The sequence below is a fragment of the Coccinella septempunctata genome, chromosome 1 (assembly GCF_907165205.1).
Source record: "Coccinella septempunctata chromosome 1, icCocSept1.1, whole genome shotgun sequence".
Taxonomy (NCBI): domain Eukaryota; kingdom Metazoa; phylum Arthropoda; class Insecta; order Coleoptera; family Coccinellidae; genus Coccinella; species Coccinella septempunctata.
Genome location: NC_058189.1, coordinates 65411235 through 65433708, shown reverse-complemented (window position 1 = coordinate 65433708; position 22474 = coordinate 65411235). Strand labels below are relative to the sequence as shown.

Here is a 22474-nt window from a genome sequence, read left to right as displayed (position 1 = left end):
GGTGGGTATCCCTTCTCCCTCTTTTAGATGTTTTGTTTACATCAATCAGCTGACGGTTTTGTTGATTATTCAGTTTAAATTTGTTTTTGGGATGATTTCGGTTGTGTTCAATTGGAAAGAGATCTAAAAGTGTTCAGAATGCTAAAACTCACGATTAATATTCGCTTGAAACTTGAAAAAACTCAAATAAATCGGGGAATCTCCGAATCCCACTCGAAAACCTTTAAGTATCTGGATTTTCGGTTTCTGAGAAATATGGATCTAGTGAAGGGACAGATTACCTTTATCTGGCCACCCGAGGGAATTAAAAGGGTTGAAACTGTCTGAAAAGACCTCTTTCGATATTAACTGGACAGTTAAAAAAAAAAAAAAAAAGTAATCTTCAGAATTGAAGTTGTTTGTAAATTTGTGGTATAAAGTTTTAGAGAAAGTATTTTATAGGTTTTTGTGTTTCTCAAATCATTGTTGTTCCCATCAATATCAGTACTGTTTGCAGTAACGCAAAATTGGTAAATTTCAGACTCTTGTTACAACGATGGTTGTAACAAGTTGCTAAAGGATGCTCCAATGAGCCGAACAAAAATGAGCCAAGGAGTTTCCACAGGTAGGTCTATTTTAAATATTTTCATTATGAGATCCCTTTTTGCGACCTCTAAAACATTATATGTTACTTTATTTTAGGTTTCCTTTTAAACGCCCAGATATTTTGGAACTTTGGATTACTGCTGTAGGAAGGGAAAAATTGGTATCCCTCAAAGTATAGTAGAATGAAGATTACCTTCATAATCCAAGTTATACAAGAAAAATATTGAAACTTGATGCTGTACCAAGTGTATTCAATAATATCCCAAGACATTCAAGGATCATGGAATACTTACAGTTCCATCACTCTTCATATACAACTCACTGTGTTATGTGCATCAGAACTGGAAGAACTTTCCGACCAATTCTATAAATCATGCATATGAAACAAGAAATAAAGACTCCTTGCAGATTCCAGTGCACCATCTGAAGCGCATACACCAGGGTATGGACTTCTGCGGCCCCAAACTATATAATAAATTTCCTTCTGAGTTTCATGACAAGTCCTAGATGAACTTTAGGAGAGAAGTGAAAAGGTTGCTTTTAAATGAAACTATATATTCTATAGAAGTTCTTATCGAGAAAGAATATGTGATGAGATTTGTTTTTTATTTTTATTGTGTTTGTATGCATGTTGTTACCACTGTGATATTTTATATTTGTTTATTACTGTCGGCACCATTTGTAATATTAATTGCAAACGAAGATCCCTCTAACCTAATCTAATCCGATGAGAAGCAGAGCACATGTAAGTTTTCGAGTGAATTTAAATTATTTGAAATCAATAATTTTCTTTTTCATTGTAGACTATTACTGAAGATATATGTAAACTATTTTATATATTGTATATAATAAAAATATAGAAAGAATTGACACTTGTTTTTTTTTGGACAACGCTCCTTAATTAACTCAAAATTCAGTATAGTAGAAGGAAAATATGTATGTTCAACATGTAGATTAAAACCTTGATGAATTTCACATGATTACATTCTTTCATAATATACTAATCTAGTTAAAATGAACAAATTTCTGTTCTTTTCATACAAAAAAAGACTTATTAAATTCCGTCTGCACTGCTCTGAAAAATATGATCAACATAGCAAAATTAACTCAGAAAACGTCTTGAATTGATGAAAAATATGATTCCAATCATCACAGTTCGAGAAACGAGTCCAAAATTTCAGATATCCCCATCTCATTGTTGCAGGTATTTGGCAAAAAAATTATTAAATTCCTTCTACACTACTATGAAAAATATAATTCACATCGCATATAGGTTAACTATGATCGCATAATCAACTCAGAAAACGTCCTGATTTGATAAAAAATACGATTCAAATCAGAAAAACGAAACGTCAAAAATTTAAATTCAAACTTTAATAGGTTATCTCCCCTTGCGCAAGAACAGAGAGAGAAAGATATACATCCAATTGTCTATTTCAGTCGGCCTCACTTTTGCTGACCCGAGAGTCCCTTCCATTTCTTTCTTTAGTTCAATGGACTGGAGGTAAACCAGGAACGTCAAGGAGGATGACATCTGACATCACGTATTACAGAACTTTTTATAATCTTGGGGACTTTCTCTACTGACAGAGAGATGGCGAAGACTTCTATTTAGAGGACGTTTGGAGCTTGGCTACTAGATGGCGGCACTGATAAGCAAATGAGGTTTTGAAAATTTTTAAAATATTTATGATAATATTAAATTTTATAGGAAAATTGGAGAGGTTTCTGCTACCTTGGGTGGATCAAAGTATTTATTAATCTTCAATCTTGTATGTTGTATTTCCGACTCATAGCATGAATCTCACAGTTACAAGATATATGGCTGAAACAACACTCTCAAAAATAATTTTTTTATATAATTACAAAAATTGTTCATATAGTTCATAATCACTGTTGACTATGTGACTTTTCTTTGTTAAAACTGTTTTTGAATCTACTTACCCTCTGCGTAAGTTACACGCCACTGTTATCAGTTTTACACAGCATATAATCAATAGTTTGAGGCATGAGCTTGATGAACTTTAAAGCATATGGTCGGTATGTCACATCTTATTTTAATGAAAATATTTGTCCATGCTGTGAAAAGATTCGGGACATTCGTTTAAAACTCCATATGGCAGAAACAAAAATTTACGTGACTATGTAATTAAAAAAAAAGTTTTTCTTGTATGTAAGTTACCATATTCAGAATTCGAAAAAAGGCATTTATATGAAGTTCGATATATTCCGAAGAATTTTTTCGAATTCCAACAAAATAGAATTCGAAATGGATAATTACCCAGGTATGACTCTGAATAACGAAGTTAGAGAGAGTGTGAGCGTCGAAGAAGATGACTTGAGCGACGTAGAAGATGAGGTATTCATTAGGGATGGAAAAAATAGTTACAAGGTGAGAAAATGAAGAAAAAGTACACCTCGATTGCATTATTATAATTCATTGAAGAAATCCTTCCAAAAACATACGATTGCTCGATTGAATCAATTCAATCTCCAATTCCTTTGTTTCCTCCAATACAGGCTGTTCATATTTATAACTACGAAAGTGAATAATAGAAAAAATTGGCACTAGGAAATTTTCCTGCACTTTGCATACCCAAATATTATCTCTATTATCATGGAATATCGTTTTTATATCGAAAAAAATGAATTGTAGACAGATCCAAACATACATAATAAATTGAATTTCAGACAGCTGAAGAAATCTACGTCAAAAGGCCCCTGATGGCCCCTAGAAGAAAAACTGCTAGGCCAAATCTTGCGAGAAAAATGAGGAATAAGCCCCCATGTAGGGCGTTCTGTAGACCTTGTTGTTACTTTTTAGGAGCTCTGAGCGTACTTATAGGTGAGTTTGCCTCTTGACGCACAAACGCGTGAATATTTTCAACCGAATGCCCTTAGTTTTGTGTAATGATAAATATAATATGTCTCTTTTTCGAATTTGGAGGTAATATTAATAGATCCTTCATCTCTTTGCTTTGTTTTTTCCAAGGTCTCCGTTTGTTTGTATTACTATTCTGCGTATACTATAAAAGATATATCTTTTATAGTATAGTATATAGATATATTTTTTATAGTTTTCTGATTTTTTTTTAACATTCACAGGTAATTAGATATAATTCCTCAAATCAGAGTCGCTGGTTCATTTCATACCTACATAATTTTTTTTGTTTCCATTTTGTTGAACTGTGAGTCTAATTGAAAACTCTTAACATTTCAGGACTCATAGTTCTTGTGATAATATTAGTGTCCATATTTCCATTGCCGTTGGACAGGATACACAACTGGATAGTATCCAAATTCACGGCTACTGATCCTAATGGTCCATTCGTCAAATTGCTGCCCTGTAGCGACTATAAAATTAGTGATGTGTGGACTGTTAATTTGCCGAAACTAACAACGGATTCTCCCATATATTTATTAGACGTCGACAGTGATGGGGTGAATGATGTTTTGTTTGGATTTGGTACAGGTATGTGGTGACGGTTGTGATTTTTAAGAGCTAGAGCGTTCGCAATTCCCGCAGTACCTAAATATTTTCGTTTTCCACAAAATAAACCATATGCTATGCAGGATGCTCCTAAATTGGTGATGAAAAAACGAAGAGGGGAAATTCCTTAAGTCATTTCAAGAAAAAAGAGTCCCATAAAGATGGGACCTCAAAAGTTTCGTTTTCGAGATACAGGGTGTTTAAGTTTGAATTTTTGAATTGGTATCCAAAATATCCTTGTTTTTGCTGAAAGAACAACTGTAGATATTCTAGATAATTTTTCTATCTTTTGATTCTTCATTTTTTTTTGTCTAGGAGACAACTATGACATAATTCCGCCAGACATATTCTGTTCCATTTTCATGGGAGTTTCTCCCCCATGCGAAGGGGGTATAATCGCCCTGAATGGAGTGACAGGGGAAATTTTGTGGAGGTACTGGACAAACGATACGATCTATTCGATACACTGTTCAGAAGACGTAAACAAAGACGGACTCAACGACTGTCTTCTGTTCGGAACTAAAGGGGTAACGGATGAAATGAAAATCAAATTTACTCGAAACGTGATAAATTGAAATTTGGTCCGTTTTTCAGACAATCAGTTTGATAGATACTAGGAACGGCACCGCTTTATGGAAAATCAATCATAACACAGAGGAAGATATAATAACTGGAAGCTTTATTGAAGACCAAAATAATGATACAATAGCTGATATTTTGGCTGTACATACGAATATGTTAGGTGAGTTCACGTGACAATCATGGTCTTTTTCAGCAGAAAGTAGAACTCAAAATAAATAATTTCACGAAAAATCGCCCATATAAAATATTCAATATGGCAGAGTTAGCATTCCCTCAAATCTGATGAGATTCTATTGAATTTCAAGTAAATTTTAACCATATATGGCTCCTTCCCAATAATTCGGATAACAAATAACGATCGCTTGTTGTGAATGAAAGAAAAATTTTTAAAAAACCCTGTATAATACTATTACATAAATACTCTATTAAAAAATCGTCATTTACTTACCTACAGAAAACGAGGGCAATATGATATTGTTATCTGGAAAGAATGGAGATACTATATCAAAAATTCCCATTGGTGGAAAATCCTTCTACATGCCCCAGATCCTTCACAACAGCCCGGGAAAGGATTTCATAATTTTAGGTAATGGAGGACCATCAACTTCCGGAAATTTGAGTGCAATTGTCCTTGATCCACATCTCTTTTCTTCGGCATCAAATGTAAGTCAATACTAGATGAACCCAACTTTGATCATGTTGGAGCATTTTTGAGTATCCAACCCTTCTATTAGATTTTGTAAAATCTCTTGTTTTCGCAGAAAAACTTCACATTATACCAAGACCCCAACAATGGCGTTTTCATACAATCGGTTCTGGTGGACTTAAATGGAGACAATGTTCCAGACATTGTATCTGCCATGTACAATTCGACAGTTGTGGCTATCGATGGAAGAAACTTCTCTCAAATTTGGAATTTCACGGTACCTAATGCTTCGACAAACACTGTTCCAACACCATGCTTCTTCAATTTCGACAATGTTACGGATTTCTTGGTCATCTACGAGACGTATGACGTTATACTCAAGTATAATTATACGCAGGTAATACTCAAACCTGTTATTAGTCAGTCATTATTCCCAATAATGAATCCAGCGAAAAAAAATCAGAAAGATATTCCAATTTCAAACAGAATAAAACTGTAAGGATGAAATCGATCTCAAATCATAATTATCATACTATATTTCAGACCTTTATCCTGAGTGGTGCAACTGGAAAACCAATTTATCAAAAACCGATCAGTGACAGTATTGGCACCCAAATAGGAGGAATTTCCCTGAGTATGGAGTCCTATGGATATGATATATTCCTTTTCTGGACTTCAGAATGCAGAAGTATCGACATATACAAAAAATTAGATGTACCTGTTAAAGGTAAACTCTACGTGAACCGAATTTTGTGGAAGTTTACCTTTGTTTGAATATTATTCGTAAAAGGATCATGTATGCATCCTTCTTTTTCAGGAATAAATGTACATCCCCTGTTTGAGAATTGTCACCACCAAGAAAACACGACAGTTGTGTTAAAACTTAATATGTTGAATCAGTTCGATCAGCCACCTGGTGTGGAGATATACAACTCGAGTGAGTACCTAATGAAAATCTGAAATAAATTCCTTTGAAGAAATCCTTTAAAATTTCGATTAGCTCAAGCTTTTTTTGGTGATTTCCGAGAGTGTTAGCAGCGCTCGTGGCTCAGAACAAAAATTCTGTAGACAGATGGTTTTTTTCTGGCTTTCAGTGAATCGCAGCATTTTGGAATTCAATAGTACGAAATCCCCGATGCAAATCATCAAAGAATACTTCAATAATCACCCCAAACTGAGCCCAAGGATGAGGGGCCAGGAGGAAATCGGAGAGGGCTATGACAACAACAATGCAGGAAAGATCGGGATCCATAAATATGGCAACTCGAACTTCAGGCATAAGGACAACAGAAAAGGACTCCTCAAGGACTTTTCCACCGGCGATAGCTTCGGAAATTATCAGGATATGCAAGTAAGTCCTTTATTGAATATGAGAAGTAGCAATTCCCGAAACTTCGAATTACAGGACCACCCAAAACCGTACAATCCTTATTACGAACCTGGACTGAACACACCAGACGAAATCGAAGATTATAGTACAGGCGAAGAAGTTAACAAGGAAAGAAACCTCGTTATGAAAAATCCAAAAAGAATATCCAATAGAGACCCGCGTAGCAAACCAAGTCCGAAGAAAGAAGATGAAGAGATGAAAACGCCGAACACAGATAAAACCAGTGAAGGGGTGAAAACCGGTAGCATTTACGACTATAAAAACGTCCGACTGGCAAGAAGCAGACTCCTGCACGATCTGAGTAATTCTCCAGACGAGATACTCAGCGACATCTTCTACAAGAACCTGGAAAACAGGCTCAGAACCTCTAAATTCGAGCAGAGGGACTTGAGCGCCCACAGAAACAAAAAAGCGGAAGAGGAGAGCATAAGTTCGTTCATAGAGGAGCACAAGAAGATGCAGAAGAACGCCACGTTAAACTTATGGAACTTAGAGTCAGAAAAGGAAGAGACCGAGAGGAGAAATAATTATTGGAGGAGTAGCAGGAGGAAGAGGGATATTGGTAAGATGGTCTATGGTAGTTTGAGGAAAGTAACTTCAGTTGGTACGTATTTTTAGTTAGTATTCTGTGCGTGCGGTATAATGTCTCTATGATCATTACAGCGGCCATCACTGAATCTCTGCAGAAGACGAATGGAACGAATTCTATAGATGTTATCTTCCTGACATATTGGCAACCGACCAAATACGAGCCCAGGAAAAATTTGGAAGAAGAACTAGCCGAGTGCGTGGAAGAAAAGTTAGCTACAGAAGGTAATGATTAGTGACAATCTGACAAAGTCATCTATGTTATCTAAGTTATCTATGGTCAAAGTTATCTATGATCAAATAGCTTTTCTTCATTTTCTGTCGTTTCCAGGACAACGGCATCATAATCACAAAACCACAGAGGAAGAGAAGAGAAACCTCTTCTTCAACGAGTGCGTGCTGGAACAGAGCAATTTCAAGGGGGATTTCCCTTACTTCAACGACATTTACAAACTGAATCTTGGTCAGATGACAGTTTACAGACTGAGGATAGAATGCCAATGCAACCTCGTGAAACGTAACGAGAAATGTGCCAAATTTTTACCGGAATCCGATCAGAGTTGGCCGTCGTACTTGGGTAGAAGGGGCGATGGCACTTTTTTTGTGAGGAATCGAAGTAATCCGAAATGATTTTGATCAATAACTATTCCACCGAAATATATTTTCATTCTGTCTTGGGCCGAAAGCAAGAAGATGATAAAGGCGGAATGATCTTCCACAATATAGCCTATTTCGCGAATTCGACGGTTGTTATGTTCTCGAATATTCATGAGAAAATTTTGATTTTGATTAACGATGGGTTTAATGTTTCAACTCTTCTAGGTTTTCTATAGTTAAATTCCCAGAAGCTCGCTCAGAAACTTGTGACAGTAGGGTGTTATGGTAAAGATTCATGCCCGATTCCTTACTTTCTTAACATAGACATAGAGACATGGACTGTGCCTTCCCTTTATATCTATGCATGAAATACGGTCAAAAAAAGTGACAGAGAGAAAAACACGTCGGGAATGCAGTTGTCTTTTTCTAGTATTTTGATTGGTCTACACTCACCTCTATGAGAACAAAAAAGAGAAAGGTATATCCCGACGAGCTTTTCTCTCTTTCTAATAAATAGCCAATTTCATGCTGGCATTGCTCAGTCCATGTCTCTATGTCTATGTTTCTTAAGGACTAGGGAGTCATCGTGGACATAGACATAGATTAACTTCAACTACTCTATGGTCATCGTCATAGAATATTGATTGAGTACAGAGTAATACAATAGCAGAATTTCTCCATTTCTAGAAAGAAATAAGAAAGAATGTGCGGCCATCACCTCAGATGACAAGAAATCGCCACTTCTCCCTACTCATTCTGGAAGGAATACAAATAAAATATTCATTCCATGGAAATACTTTTCTTGTACTGAATATGTATTCATTCGTGTGGATTTTTTGAGAAGAATGATCATTGCATGACAATTCAGAAAAACGGACTAAGTATATTTTTCTACTATAGTAGCATAAGCTTTAAATATACAACTTGACTTTTTCTAAACGGGTTAAATTTTGTCCTGGTCGCTAGTGAGGGATAAATGATTTTGATTTGAGTAAAACACACAATAACCGTAAATGCTAAGTTGATCATTTCCATTCTTCGCGAGAGAATTCAAGGTCGAAATAATAAATGAAAATAACTTGTGAAATGTACAATCCTCATATGTTATAAGATAAGGAAAATCTCTATATTCCAATAGCAAAATAATAACAAAGCGTTATGTATCGCACAATATATTGTAAATAATAAATACTTATACAGAGTTATTTTTTGTTCGCATTGTCTAAAGCTGTTCATTTAGGAGAATAGTCTATGGTTCATGGTTCAATCGAACAGGCATAAAATATCGAGAAACCGAATCACCCCAAAACCAGAGAAAAAAGTCATACTTTTCTCGTATTTGAACACAAATTCAGTGTTGAAATCTGTGGTCGAAATCGATCAAACATCTACTCGACCAATATGTCATGATAGCTGATGATATACTCAAATATTAATTGTTGATCTGAATTTGTTAGCTCGTACAAAATGACGATAACACAAATCAAGAATCTATCATATCGACCTCAAGATCTCGTATACGGTAGGTGAAATTCATACCTAGTATCGGAAGAATTAATGTGAAATTAACAAGAGAAACCAGGGGAAGTACTCAGTAGCTCCTTCAGTTAGTTACTTCGTTCGAATAGTTAATCAAATTTTTTTTTGTAGACCCCCTTTTCGTCGTATCTGGTCCAAGAGATCATTATAAAGCTGAAGTACTAGCCAAAATGGCAATGGCAAAATACGTAAGTATTGTACATAGATTTATACCGGTCAGTAACGTATCACTGAAAATAAAGGAGTGCACCTTCCAGTTTCTTCAAAAGCTATTTTTTGTACGCTTGTGTTTGCATCGTCCTAGAATATCAGTAACTGTTCTAATTCAACAATTTGATTTTCGATCAAAAATAAATTATTTTTTGGGCAATTTTAGTATTGTGCTCATATAAAGGAAAAAAACAAATTGTTCTATGTGATAGCTAGATTAGTCCATGACTTTATTTTGTGTTTATCCCATAGACATACAGACATGCCTCTAAGTCTATGGTCTATCCATAGATTTTAAAACTATGAACACGTTATCTTTTTTATGTTCGTCCTTTCACACTCTCTCTCTGTTGGTCATAGAGAATACGAACAATTTCTAGAGAATAAAATGAATGTGTCCAAATCACGATCACAAAAATCGGCATTTGTAATAAATCACGTAGAAAACATGATCAAATCCAACGACTGTGATCGTTCTTGTAATTTTCTAGAGAAAATTAAATTAAGTCTTAAGTCCCTCTCACCCCTGAAATATCCTTTCCAGCAAGTATGTCCTGTATTTTCCACCATGTTTTCCGATCTCCCCAGTTATCCTCGAAAACAGTTGGTCTTACGGAAACCGAGAGAAATACCCTCATATAAGCAACAGAAACAGAGGAGCGACCAGTATTTCCGACAAATCCACAACAAACCCCATCCCATCCACGGTTCCGATCGTCCCAAATTCTTCAGGTACGAAAATGGACAACTTCCCTCTAAGGAAATGTTAGGTAACGAGTTTTCCGCACTGCCACAAAATTATGAGTGTTGAAATTTGGAAGATTTATTTTCTATGCTTGAACATATTTTGAATTGTGGCCCTGATGAAGAACTATAGATAGTTCAAAACGTCGGCAAAATCTTTCTTTGCAATTTAAAAATCTTCCTTCAGCGCATAGACCTATATTTTACTTACTAGTCTATGGCTCAGTGTTTATTACCAATACCAACCTCAATTCCGCAAGTCAAAAATCTCACTTTTACGGGCTACCAACTCAAATTCGATTTTCCATAGCCACCCGAGCTGTCAATAATTCTTGAGAACATCAAGCGTGAATATTCCAAAGCGCACTTGTTTTTCACAGCTTTCCGATCATCACCTATCCCAGTGACGTCATCCCGTACCTTCATTTTCCCGCGTTCACCCTGAAGAAGATGCCGAAGGATTACGGCGAGATCAAGGACAAGGCTGCCGGCGGAAGGATCAACCAGAACATCCAGACCGATTATCGCGAATCGGAGATGCAGACCTCGCCTTGGCAGCCGGACTACAGGGTGTTCAGTAACGACGGCAGCACCAGTCCGCAACTGTTGAAGCTGGACTTTCTCAAATGGGGTGGGTGCCTCTAGAATATTGACCTTACCCGTAATAGTATTTTTTGAACAGCTATACTTGGACCAGAAAAAGAAAAATTAGACTGAAGAACAAAATTACGTGATTTTCGCTATCCATTTAACATTAGCGTCTGTAGCTTGGCGGTTAGAGCGTCGGCTCAGTATATTGCAACCGCAATATACTGAGTTCGATCCCGGGCTAGGGAAGAAATTTTCTAGACCATACGGTCCGGGCCACCATTCACTGTTGGGTTAAAATTAACAGTGCTGTGCCTAAGGTGGCGTAAGGACACAGTAACAAAGCCTACACAGAACACAACTGGTTCTCTGCTGAACTCGTACAAGCTCACAGAGCTTCTGAGGGGTACTTCGGTACCAACGGAGAATCAGGACAATATGATAAATGGATGTCATTAACGATACCTTAATATTATCTTCCATCACCGGAAATAACTGGTTTTCATCGAGTATAAGCCACTTGATTTCAATATTTCATGACTGCCTTCCAGGCAGTGGCTTACCTGCTGGAAAAAACGAGGTAGTGCTCGTAGAGAGAGCCAGAATGAAAAGAGCTTGGGAGAAGTATTTACCACCACCAACGGATGAGGCAACCTTGGCGAAAAGAAGAGATATCATAGAAGCAATGGAGAGGGACGAATGGGCATTTAGAGAACAGGTATGTAATATACAGTGTGGTCTAACGAATACTTAACACCTCGATTTTCCGGCTTTAAAATGAGAAAAATTTTTAGTGGACTGTTTTTGTACTACAAATACTAAAAAAAAATTCTCACCTGAAACTGTGAAACTTAAAAAGAAATGAGTTAGATGAGCGACAACATTTAGATTTCTCATATTAGAAAAATTAGTGAAGAAAAATGGATACTTTCGAGACAGTCTCAAAATTCTTTAACTTTCGTTTGTTTATTATTGTGACAAAAGGTAGAACTCATCAAAACAAATCATTTCACCAAAATCCGCTACGAAAAATATTTAAAATGGCGGAGTTATCATCCCCTCAAGTTCAACGCGATTTCAAGTAGGGGATTGTCGTAGCCGCGGGAAAATGAAACAGATGACTGAATATCTATCCGCTCAGGAAATCCACGAGATCCAGGAGCTGCGCATGAAGCTCCTCGAAGAGATGCTGACGGAACTGCACCGCAAGACCAAGGAGCGGAACGAACTGAAGCTGAGGAACATCGCGGAGATAAAGAAGACGGAAACGGACGCCAAGATCCAAAAACTGAGGAAAAACACCGAACGAGGTCGGTAGGAGAGGATGCGAAGAACGCGTTTAGCCATTTTTCTATTTTCAGAGCTTAGAAAGCTGGAGTTGAAGCACAGGGGGGTGAAGACGAAGTACCACGCCACCGACGTGGTGGAGGAGCACGCTCATCCGAAGTCCGAGCTCTATGCGCCATTGATGAGGCACGGGGAACACCCGATGAGATGGCACCAAGTGATGGACGAGAGGCTCAAATATTATAAGGCGCAGTTTATAGGTGGGTATGTCGGTGGTTCACCAAAACAACACTTGGAACAAAAACTATGATGAGCTAGTTTGCTCATCTTACCATAAAATGAAACATGTATACTTAAAATGATTGAAAACACAAAAAGTTAACGCGAAATCAGGAGTTTTAGCGCATTTAGTAGATTTAATCCAGGTACTGAATTAGCCCAAGGCTAATTTCATATTTTTTTTCTGGCTTCCAGAAAAAAATGTTCCTCATCTTGTCTTATGGTCTCTTCTCTTGCCTTTTCGTTTCTAGCCAAGCCCAACCAAACCCTTTAAACGTAAAGACGTCTAATTCAACTGATTTTCCTCCCTTACCTCCCTTATACTGTGTGCTTACTAAATTAGTGTACAGGAATGTCTCCGACTTGTACAGGATGGACAAAATTCGTTGTCTACTGAGGGGATCTCGAGAACTATAATAGCTAGAAGAAAACGGATGGCATATTTCCTTGCACTTTTTCAGAGAAACGAAGAATGATGAAAACCGTAGCCTCCTACGATTTTTCGTTTTTGAGTTATTAAAAAAAATGAGATTTTGACGATTTTGAAAAGTTCTAATAACTTTCATGTCTTTGAAGTTACAGATCTGAAACTTGAACCTTCTTAGGCACTTTTATTCGTGAAATCAACTGACAGTAAATTTTTTTCAATTCAAAAATAACAAATTCAACAAAAGTTCGCATTTAAAAAACGAAAGTTCGCCTAATCTAATGATTCGAAATGAAAAAAATTTTGAGCTGGTCAGTGATTATAAGTAAAGAGGTGCCTGTAAAAGGTTCAAGTTTCAGATCTGTAACTTAGAAGACAAAAAAGTTATTAGAACTTGTCGAAATGCAAAATCTCATTTTTTGCTAATAACTTAAAATCGATGAATCGTAGGATGCTACTGTTTTCACCATTCTTTGTATCTCTGAAAAAGAGTTGAAATGTGTCATCCGTTTTATTCTAGCTGCTATAGTTCTCGAGATCCCCTCAGTAGACAACGAATTTTGCCCACCCTGTACATATATTTTAATAGTAGATTCTTATGATAAAAAGAAACAATTTTTCCCTTTAGCATTTTTTCTGAATCTGCCTAGATTAATCTATGCCACTCCTGGAAAACTGAAATTGAATTTTACCATACAATTTCAACTTTGGAAATGAGTTACGGCAATTTCGTTGGCAATAAATATTGAATATTCTTCTCTTGATTTGTAATCATCTTAAATTGATGATAATAATAACGAATTCTGCTAGTATAACCACCAATATTAGGTCTGTATTCATTTCCAATCATTCATCATCATTCTGTAAAATATTATCGATGTTTATTTCATTTCGTGCAGCAGTAAGCAGATTCAAACATAACCCGTTCAACTTTTCAGGAAATTTTCTCTTCAAACGTTCTTCTTTGCCAAGTTAACAAACATACAGAACAGTATAAAGACAACTTCAGAATAAAAAGCTAATCTATGACATCTGTGTGATGTTTTGAAATTAATTCTGTGGATCTTTTAAACAGAGTTGCATTCAGCCAAAGAACCCAAGTTTTAGAAATTCACAGATATTTTTTTTAATATCAAATTACTCTAAAACGGTGGACTAGAAAATATAAAAAAGGTATACTTCTATTTTTTTTAAATGGTCTCTGACCATTCATTCTGATCCACAAGACAATGAGTTCTCCAGGTACTTCTAGTGGACACTCCCCATGAAACACTCTGTATGATGGATACACTGGTGACTAGTGGACCGGGAACGCCGCCTTGTGGAACTCCTCTTGATCACTGATGTAATCGGCAAAGATTATAGAGTCTATAATCTTTGGTAATCGGCAAATTGGTGATTCATCTTGAGTTAAAAATGTCCTGTGTCTAGATCTGACTTTATTCGAGATTGTTTTCTGGTGAAATTTCGCACACTTCTTGATATTGGTACTTTGAAACTGGTCATCGAGTTCATCCATTTCCTACTGGTTGGTTTGACCGAGAGTCTTGCTCTCTTCCACTTAAGGTTATTGGACCGTTTGAGTATAAAAGCCTTGTTTGGCAAGTAGCCAAATATTTCCTCTGATCACCCCTTTACCAAAACCCAACCCTACTTTTTGTCCCTCCGTTTTTAAGCCCAAACACCCATTCTCAATTAATTTCCTAAACAATCGCTATTCCGATAGGAGTGGAAGAATTCAGCACTTTACCCAGATGGATCAACAAGGCGACCATCCTCAAAGACGATTACAACACAGCAAAATTACCGGGCACCCATATATGCATGAGGGAGACGAAATGGACCACGCCAGTACTGAAGAAGCTGCACGAGGAACTGAAGAGTAAATATCCAGCAGTAATTTTTTTTCCACATTTCCCATAACGGCACTTCGCAGATCTACACAAGACGACGAAGAGGAAGTGTACCCTCCGCGTGAGGATAGACAGGACGATCTCCGAAGCGTCAACGCCGGAAACGGACGAGCTGCCGGAAATGGAGGAGGACAAGTACCAAGCCCTCATCACGTTGCAGAGTATTTTGAAGGGGCGAGCCTCACAAATGTTGGTAAGATTAAGAAGGAAATTTTGTGTGTGCCGAGCATTCCGAATAAATCGATGATGTTCAATCGCAGATTTACGAAGGAAGAGACAAGTGTCGCGAACTGATAAGGGAGTTGAAATACAGCACGGGTTTATTGGACGAGCAGAGGGAGAGGATCGGCGAAACCAGGAAGAAAATCAAACATCAGCAGAGGGAAGAGGCCATCCAACGCAACAGGGTAAATTGATGGAAGTTCGGTGATCCCTATAAGTAGACAGTACAGGGTGGGCAAAATTCGTTGTCTACTGGGAGGATCTCGTGAACTATAGCAGCTAGAAGAAAACGGATGACATATTTCCTAGCTCTTTTTCGGAGAAACAGAGAATGGTGAAAACCGTAGCCTCCTACGATCCTTCGTTTTTGAGTTATTAACAAAAAATGAGATTTGAAGATTTTGAAAAGTTCTCATAACTTTTTTGTCTTTGAAGTTAAAGATCTGAAACTTGAACTTTTTACAGGCACTTTACATAGAATTCACTGACGAGCTCAAAATACACTGCGCAAAAAAATTAACGCACATTATGGAAATCTCAAATTTATTCCACAACTGAAGGTGTTCTCAATGATAATTATTTTTATCAGAATTATGCATGCATATGTTATCCACTTTCAACGGTTTTCTTCAATACAGATGTTTTTTCCCAGCAGGAATAAAAAAAGATGATATAATCAGATTTGGAATGTATTGGTTCCATTCTAAAATCAGTTGTTCTCGATCAATTCTAGTGATCAATAGTTTTTCTTTCGTTTGATTTTCTACACTCGATCGCTATGCAACGCGAAACACGCAATTTGATCCAAGAGGAATGTGCCCAAGCGGTACTTTTGCGAGAAGAAGGGTGGACATACACAAGAATTGCAGAAAGGTTTGGAGTTTCCCATACAAGTGTGTCCAGAATGTTGCAGCGATTCAGGTAGACAGGTATGAATGTCCGAAGACCAGGACAGGGTAGACCACGGGTAACAACTGCCATTCAAGAACGTTACTGGAGAGTTTCTTCGTTGAGACAACGGTTTGCAACCGCTAGCCTCCTTCAAATTCAGCTTGAGCAAACTCATGAGGTGTAAATTAGCACTCAGACAATAAGAAATCGCCTCAGAGAATATGATTTAAGGCCTCGTGTCGTGGCAAGAAGCCCAGCTCTTACCCCAGCCCATCGAAGGGCGCGTGTTCTCTTCACAGATGAGTCTAGATTCTGCCTCTACCATTGTGATCGACGTTCCCTTGTATACAGACGTCCACATGAAAGATATGCTCAGTGCAATTTCCTGAATACTACTGGTTTCGGGGGAGGATCGATTATGGTATGGGGTGGAATATCTTTGACTGCTTGCACAGACCTAGTGGTCGTTGATAATGATGCTATGAATGCTGATAAGTATATAAGGAATATTCTTGAAGAGCATGTAGTGCCATTTGCCCCATACATTGGTGAAAATTTCATTTTTATGGACGATAATGCCAGACCCCATCGTACGCGCATCGTTCAGGAGTACCTTGAAGAGGTTGAAGTCTCTCGAATGGAATGGCCAGCAAGAAGTCCAGATCTCAATCCGATTGAGCAGGTTTGGGACAACCTCAATAGAAGGCTGAGAAGTTCAGAAAATCATCCAGCTACTCTTAATGACTTAAGAATCCAACTCGGAGAAATCTGGGAAGGATTAGATCAAACATTTTAAGATCACTCATTTTGAGGATGAACCGTCGTTGCCGAGCTGTAATTAACGCAAGGGGTGGAAATACCAAGTATTAAATCACCTATCACCATTTCAGTATTTTGAAAATTGTTCATTTCTCTTCTTTCACATAAGATTCGGTGAAATCCTGAATTTTTCTTCCATTTAATGTGTCTTGTTTCGTTCAAAACCTTCCCGAGAGAACATAAAAAATAAGTTATAAAGTCAATGTAGAGTTAACTTTCATTAAAATTGAGATTTTCAGAATGTGCGTTAATTTTTTTGCGCAGTGTATATTGTAAGTAGATTCTACGTATAAAAAAAGTGCCTAAGAAGGTTCAAGTTTTAGATCTGTAACTTCAAAGACAAAAAAGTTAGAATTTTTCGAAATCGTCAAAATCTCATTTTTTGTTAATAACTCATAAACGAAGAATCGTAGGAGGCTACGGTTTTTAACATTCTTTGTTTCTCTTAAAAAGGGCTCGGAAATGTGACATCCGTTTTTTCTAGCTCTTACAGTTCTCGAGATCACCTCAGTGGACAACGAATTTTGCTCACTCTGTACATATCGCAAATTCATAAACTTGGTGACTGAAATCGTACAATTTTTTCGACAGATCTCGAAACTGCAGAAGTCGCTGAACAAACTGGAGGGCAGCGTTGTCGGGTCGTTGTTGGACTTCTTGAACAAGGAATTGAGGCGTCTTTTGGACGAGAGGAGAGCCCACGCCATCTGCTTCTTGAATGAGAGGGAGAGGAATGATAGGGAGGCTGCTGAGGCTGGAAGGTTCGTTGTATTTTCCATGTTTGATAAATCCCGTCAATTTGGTCCTATTTATTCCCACAGGAGGCAGCAAGAGCTCCGTAGGAGGAGGGAGCACGATGAGATGTTCAAGCAAATGGTGAAAGTGCACCAGGACACCGTCGATCTCTATCTTCAAGACATCATAACGGAAGGGATGGACTTTGCCTCAAGCGATGAAGCGACAGATTATATACAAAAGTTGACGCAGAGAATTGAAATAGACCTGAATGCACAATTAGAGAAGTACGTAAATCAATCCTTTATTTCCTTAGCATTCTGCCTTTTCAGGAAGGAAGGGTTGCTTCAAGTGTTGAATGCGACTTTGTAGTTTCCACTTGTGTATTATACACTGCGCAAAAAAATTCTGAAAATCTCAATTTTAATGAAAGTTAACTCTGCATTGACTTTATTACTTATTTTTTATGTTCTCTCGGGAAGGTTTTGAACGAAACAAAACACATTAAATCGAAGAAAAATTCAGGATTTCACCGATCTTATGTGAAAGAAGAGAAATGAACAATTTTCAAAATACTGAAATGCTTATAAGTGATTTAATACTTGGTATTTCCACCCCTTGCGTTAATTACAGCTCGGCAACGACGGTTCATACTCAAAATGAGTGATCTTAAAATGTTCTGATCTAATCCTTCCCAGATTTCTCTGAGTTGGATTCCTAAGTCATTAAGAGTAGCTGGATGATTTTCTGAACTTCTCAGCCTTCTATTGAGGTTGTCCCAAATCTGCTCAATCGGATTGAGATCTGGATTTCTTGCTGGCCATTCCATTCGGTAGACTTCAACATCTTCAAGGTACTCCTGAACTATGCGCGCACGATGGGGTCTGGCATTATCGTCCATAAAAATGAAATTTTCACCAATGTATGGGGCAAATGGCACTACATGCTCTTCAAGAATGTTCCTTATATACTTATCAGCATTCATAGCTCCATTATCAACGACCACTAGGTCTGTGCGAGCAGTCAAAGATATTCCACCCCATACCATAATCGATCCTCCCCCGAAACCAGTAGTATTCAGGAAATTGCACTGAGCATATCTTTCATGTGGACGTCTGAGGGAACGTCGATCACAATGGTAGAGGCAGAATCTAGACTCATCTGTGAAGAGAACTCTTTCCCAATCGGCCTCTTCCCAATGGATATGCTCTCTCGCAAAATCCAAACGCGCCCTTCGATGGGCGGGTAAGAGCTGGGGCTCTTGCCGCGACACGAGGCCTTAAATCATATTCTCTGAGGCGATTTCTTATTGTCTGAGTGCTAATTTGCACCTCATGAGTTTGCTCAAGCTGAATTTGAAGAAAGCGAGCGGTTGCAAACCGTTGTCTCAACGAAGAAACTCTTAAGTAACGTTCTTGAATGGCAGTTGTTACTCGTTGTCTACCCTGTTCTGGTCTTCGGACATTCATACCTGTCTCCCTGAATCGCTGCAACATTCTGGACACACTTGTATGGGAAACTCCAAACTTTTCTGCAATTCTTGTGTATGTCCACCCTTCTTCTGGCAAAACTACCGCTTGGGCACATTCCTCTTGGGTCAAATTGCGTGTTTCGCGTTGCTTAGCGATCGAGTGTAGAAAATCAAACGAAAGAAAAACAATTACTCACTAGAATTGATCGAGAACCAATGATTTTAGAATGGAGCCAATACATTTAAAATCTGATAATATCCTCGTTTTTTATTCCTGCTGAAAGTGGATAACATATGCATGCATAATTCTGATAAAAATAATTATCACTGAGAACACCTTCAGTTGTAGAATAAATTTGAGATTTCCATAATGTGCGTTAATTTTTTTGCGCAGTGTATCTCCCCCAACGAATAGAAATTGACCTGTTCCGGCATTTTCTCTGAAAACATCCTTGTCGAGACATAATTGGCCTGGCAAGTTTTCAAATTGTCATCCTGTATGTATCACTTCTAGCTCTTGAACGGTTGCACCGAAGTCGATGAAATTTCGAGATTTATTACTGGAAGAGTTACTCTTTCAGAATATGTAACACTTCTAGCTCTACGATGATTTTTCTGGGAGATACGCGTATCGAAATTCGACCTTCGAAAAATTCCGAAAAATATTATTATTGTAGGTCCATAGAGGTCAGTGAACAGGAGGAGACCATAGCAGATTTGGTACACCACTTTGTACTTCCGGAAGTACAAAAACAAATGGTCAGAGACAGGATAAAGCTCAAGCAAACACAAAAATTGAAGAGAATCAACGATACCTTAATGGACGACCTGATAGAGACACTACCGTCTCCAAAGAAAGGTGAATTTCAATCATTAACAAATGTGCCCATTTCTCATATATTCCAATTTTATAGCAGAAGACGTAGGACCAGAAGATGAACTACCACCCTCAGGGTTCAACTTCAAATACCAGACAGAAGGCGGTGAGTTTTCATCAGTTTCATTTCTCATTGAAGATTATTTTTTGAGGAGGAAAACGTTACAGAACTTATGGAAACATTATGGAAGGACGATGAACATCCAACTTTCGTAAGTGGGACGGTTTCAACGGTTCATGACGAAGAAGATGAGGATAAGTTCAGGAAGGAAAGTGGATCTGATATACGTCAAGATGCAGAAACTGAAGAGATAATAGCGTTAGAAGAACTTGGGAAGGTATACAGGCTTCACCAGTTGACCAGATTGCAATCCTTTTTCTTATTGGTGTCTTGCATTATAGTAGTGAGATGATAACACATTTTTACATGAAAAAACATGATCTTTTTAAATATAGGCAGCCGATGAATTGGAAAAGGAAGTAGAGCCATCAGATGATATAGGGGTGAAAACAGAAAAAGAAACTAGGGATGAAACCGGAAATGAATCACAGGATGTTGAAGTTGGAGAAACAATAGGCGATCACAATATTTCAAACTTAAAAGATGAAACCTGAAAATCTTTCTCTTGAAATACCTACTATCGTCATCATCTGTTGGGGATTCATCAGAATATAATTTATTTTAACTTCAATTTAATCACTTCAACACTGGTTACATGTGACCACTTTCATAGGCTTTGAATAAAGTTTCCCCATGTAGAATCTTGACCGTATTTTATTCAAAACATTAATCACAAATCTTTTATAATGTAAACCTTAATTATGAATAATTTAGGAAAATCAATTCAAACAGGTTTATAATCAAGCTTACTTTCGAGTTTCTTATTATCGGCAACTTTCCTAACTGCTTTCATGAAATCTTCTTGAATAACATACTCCCTTTCGGATCTGATCGCAAAGAGGCCAGCTTCAGTACAAACATTCCTGAGAAAAAACAATTGATCAAATGAAATTTCCAGTGTTTTTTCAAAATTAATTACCTCAAATCAGCACCATTGAAAGAATCTGAAAGTTTGACAATAGCTTCATAATCAATTTCTCCATGTTTAGCAATAGGTCCGGCATGAATTTTCAAGATCTCAAGACGGGCTTGTTCGTTAGGCAAGGGTATTTCGATTTTTCTATCAAGACGACCAGGTCTTAAAAGAGCAGGATCCAATGTGTCTGGCCTGTTGGTAGCCATTATCATTTTGACCTATAAATTGATAGACTTTCATGATTTCAAATTCCCATCTCACATCATTACAATTAATTAATTTTTTGAATTTCATTCTTGAATATCCTTCAACACAAATTTCCTAACTGCTAAATTAAAGTGAAATTTAAATAACGTACCTGTCCTAATGAATCGAAACCATCCATTTGATTTAGCAATTCCATCAAAGTACGTTGAATTTCTCTGTCAGCTGATGTACCTTCAGAGAATCTCCTTCCACCTGAAGAAAAATAGTACTTTTAATTATTTGAACAGCACATAGTACAATATCAAACTCACCAATAGCATCAATCTCGTCCATAAAAATAATACAAGGCTGATGATCTTTGGCATAATTGAACATTTCACGGATCAATCTGGCAGATTCTCCAATATATTTATCTACAATTGCACTGGACACAACTTTCAAGAAATTTGCATCAAGTTGAGATGCTACCGCTCTGGCTAGCAGAGTTTTACCAGTTCCCGGAGGACCGTAAAGAAGGCAACCTTTTGGTGGGGTTATACCTACTCTCATGAATAATTCGGGGTTAAGTAGAGGCAATTCTATAACCTCCCTAAGTTCTCTAATTTGATCGGATAAACCACCGATCGCTGAATATGTAACATCTCCAGGATCCTCGTGACTCATATTGTAAACTAGAGGATCTACTTCTCTTGGTAAGTACCTCATAATCGTTAATGTGGTCATATCCAAAGCTACTCTAGTTCCTGCTTTGAGCTTTGCCTTGTCCAATTGTCTGCGACAACCAACAACGTATCTTGGCCCATTTGTAGCCTTAACAATAACTGAAAATGAATTGGGAAATGCAGGCAAATGGAGGGATCACCAGAAAATTCCACTTACATTTTTCTTCCGTTAGCTGCTTAAGAACTTCTCCGACTATTTGTCCCATACTTTGGAGGGCTTTCAAATCATTCTCAGATTTATCATACTGTTTAGTGAGATCTTTGAGTTGTTCTCTCACTGCAAATAATAGTTTTAGGTATCCAATAACCTAATAAAATATTTTACTCACTTTCTTTCAAACGAGATTCGACTTCTTTATGCTCCAGGAGTTTCTTTCGATAATCCTGAAGGATTTTTTCTCTATCAACTTCTACTTGAGTCATTATTAACGATATATTTGGAGTATGAATTAAAAAAATTCAATTTCTCCCTTGTAAAAGATGACTAGTCGAAACGAAAACATAAAACACTAATTTGACATTTGAAAAATTTGACAGTAAATTTCTATGAAGATGAGGATGAAAATGCTCGAAAATGATCATTTTGCACCTTAGAATACCCCAACTTTAATTAAATACATGCCATTTG

At 37.3% G+C, this 22474-nt stretch overlaps 3 protein-coding genes and 1 long non-coding RNA gene across 6 annotated transcripts; 3 read left to right on the top strand and 1 right to left on the bottom strand.

Moving 5' to 3' along the window:
* The first annotated feature begins 60 nt into the window (after positions 1-60).
* LOC123323015 lies at positions 61-1451 on the top strand. The gene is made up of 2 exons (XR_006539239.1): positions 61-604; positions 682-1451. It is a non-coding gene; the product is annotated as an uncharacterized LOC123323015 (long non-coding RNA).
* A 1069-nt stretch (positions 1452-2520) lies between these two features.
* LOC123308894 lies at positions 2521-8192 on the top strand. Its single transcript, XM_044891690.1, has 13 exons — positions 2521-2977; positions 3277-3430; positions 3806-4057; positions 4391-4602; positions 4670-4817; positions 5112-5320; positions 5419-5700; positions 5847-6030; positions 6121-6240; positions 6398-6654; positions 6709-7297; positions 7357-7506; positions 7613-8192. Exons 1-13 carry the CDS (start codon positions 2798-2800, stop codon positions 7909-7911), a joined length of 3036 nt encoding a protein of 1011 aa, XP_044747625.1. The 5' UTR covers positions 2521-2797; the 3' UTR covers positions 7912-8192.
* A 1039-nt stretch (positions 8193-9231) lies between these two features.
* On the top strand, positions 9232-20642 carry LOC123308935 (cilia- and flagella-associated protein 91-like). Of its 3 annotated transcripts, none has more exons than XM_044891766.1 (16): positions 9232-9400; positions 9529-9605; positions 10172-10359; positions 10752-11002; positions 11511-11677; positions 12101-12269; positions 12321-12506; positions 14679-14834; positions 14889-15058; positions 15126-15272; positions 17389-17558; positions 17619-17819; positions 19681-19862; positions 19921-19986; positions 20049-20218; positions 20337-20642. In XM_044891766.1, exons 1-16 carry the CDS (start codon positions 9346-9348, stop codon positions 20493-20495), a joined length of 2514 nt encoding a protein of 837 aa, XP_044747701.1. In that variant the 5' UTR covers positions 9232-9345; the 3' UTR covers positions 20496-20642. The 3 variants fall into 3 exon arrangements, with proteins under 3 accessions (XP_044747701.1, XP_044747692.1, XP_044747708.1); XM_044891757.1 differs by having other exon boundaries at positions 9233-9400; positions 19918-19986; XM_044891773.1 differs by lacking the exon at positions 10172-10359 and having other exon boundaries at positions 9341-9400; positions 19918-19986.
* Positions 20638-22365, bottom strand: LOC123309004 (26S proteasome regulatory subunit 10B). The gene is made up of 6 exons (XM_044891846.1): positions 22176-22365; positions 22004-22123; positions 21436-21945; positions 21276-21376; positions 20921-21135; positions 20638-20864 (listed from the first exon to the last, which is right to left on the bottom strand). The coding sequence occupies exons 1-6, from the start codon at positions 22267-22269 to the stop codon at positions 20726-20728; spliced, it is 1179 nt and encodes a 392-aa protein (XP_044747781.1). The 5' UTR covers positions 22270-22365; the 3' UTR covers positions 20638-20725.
* Between the last annotated feature and the right edge of the window lie 109 nt (positions 22366-22474).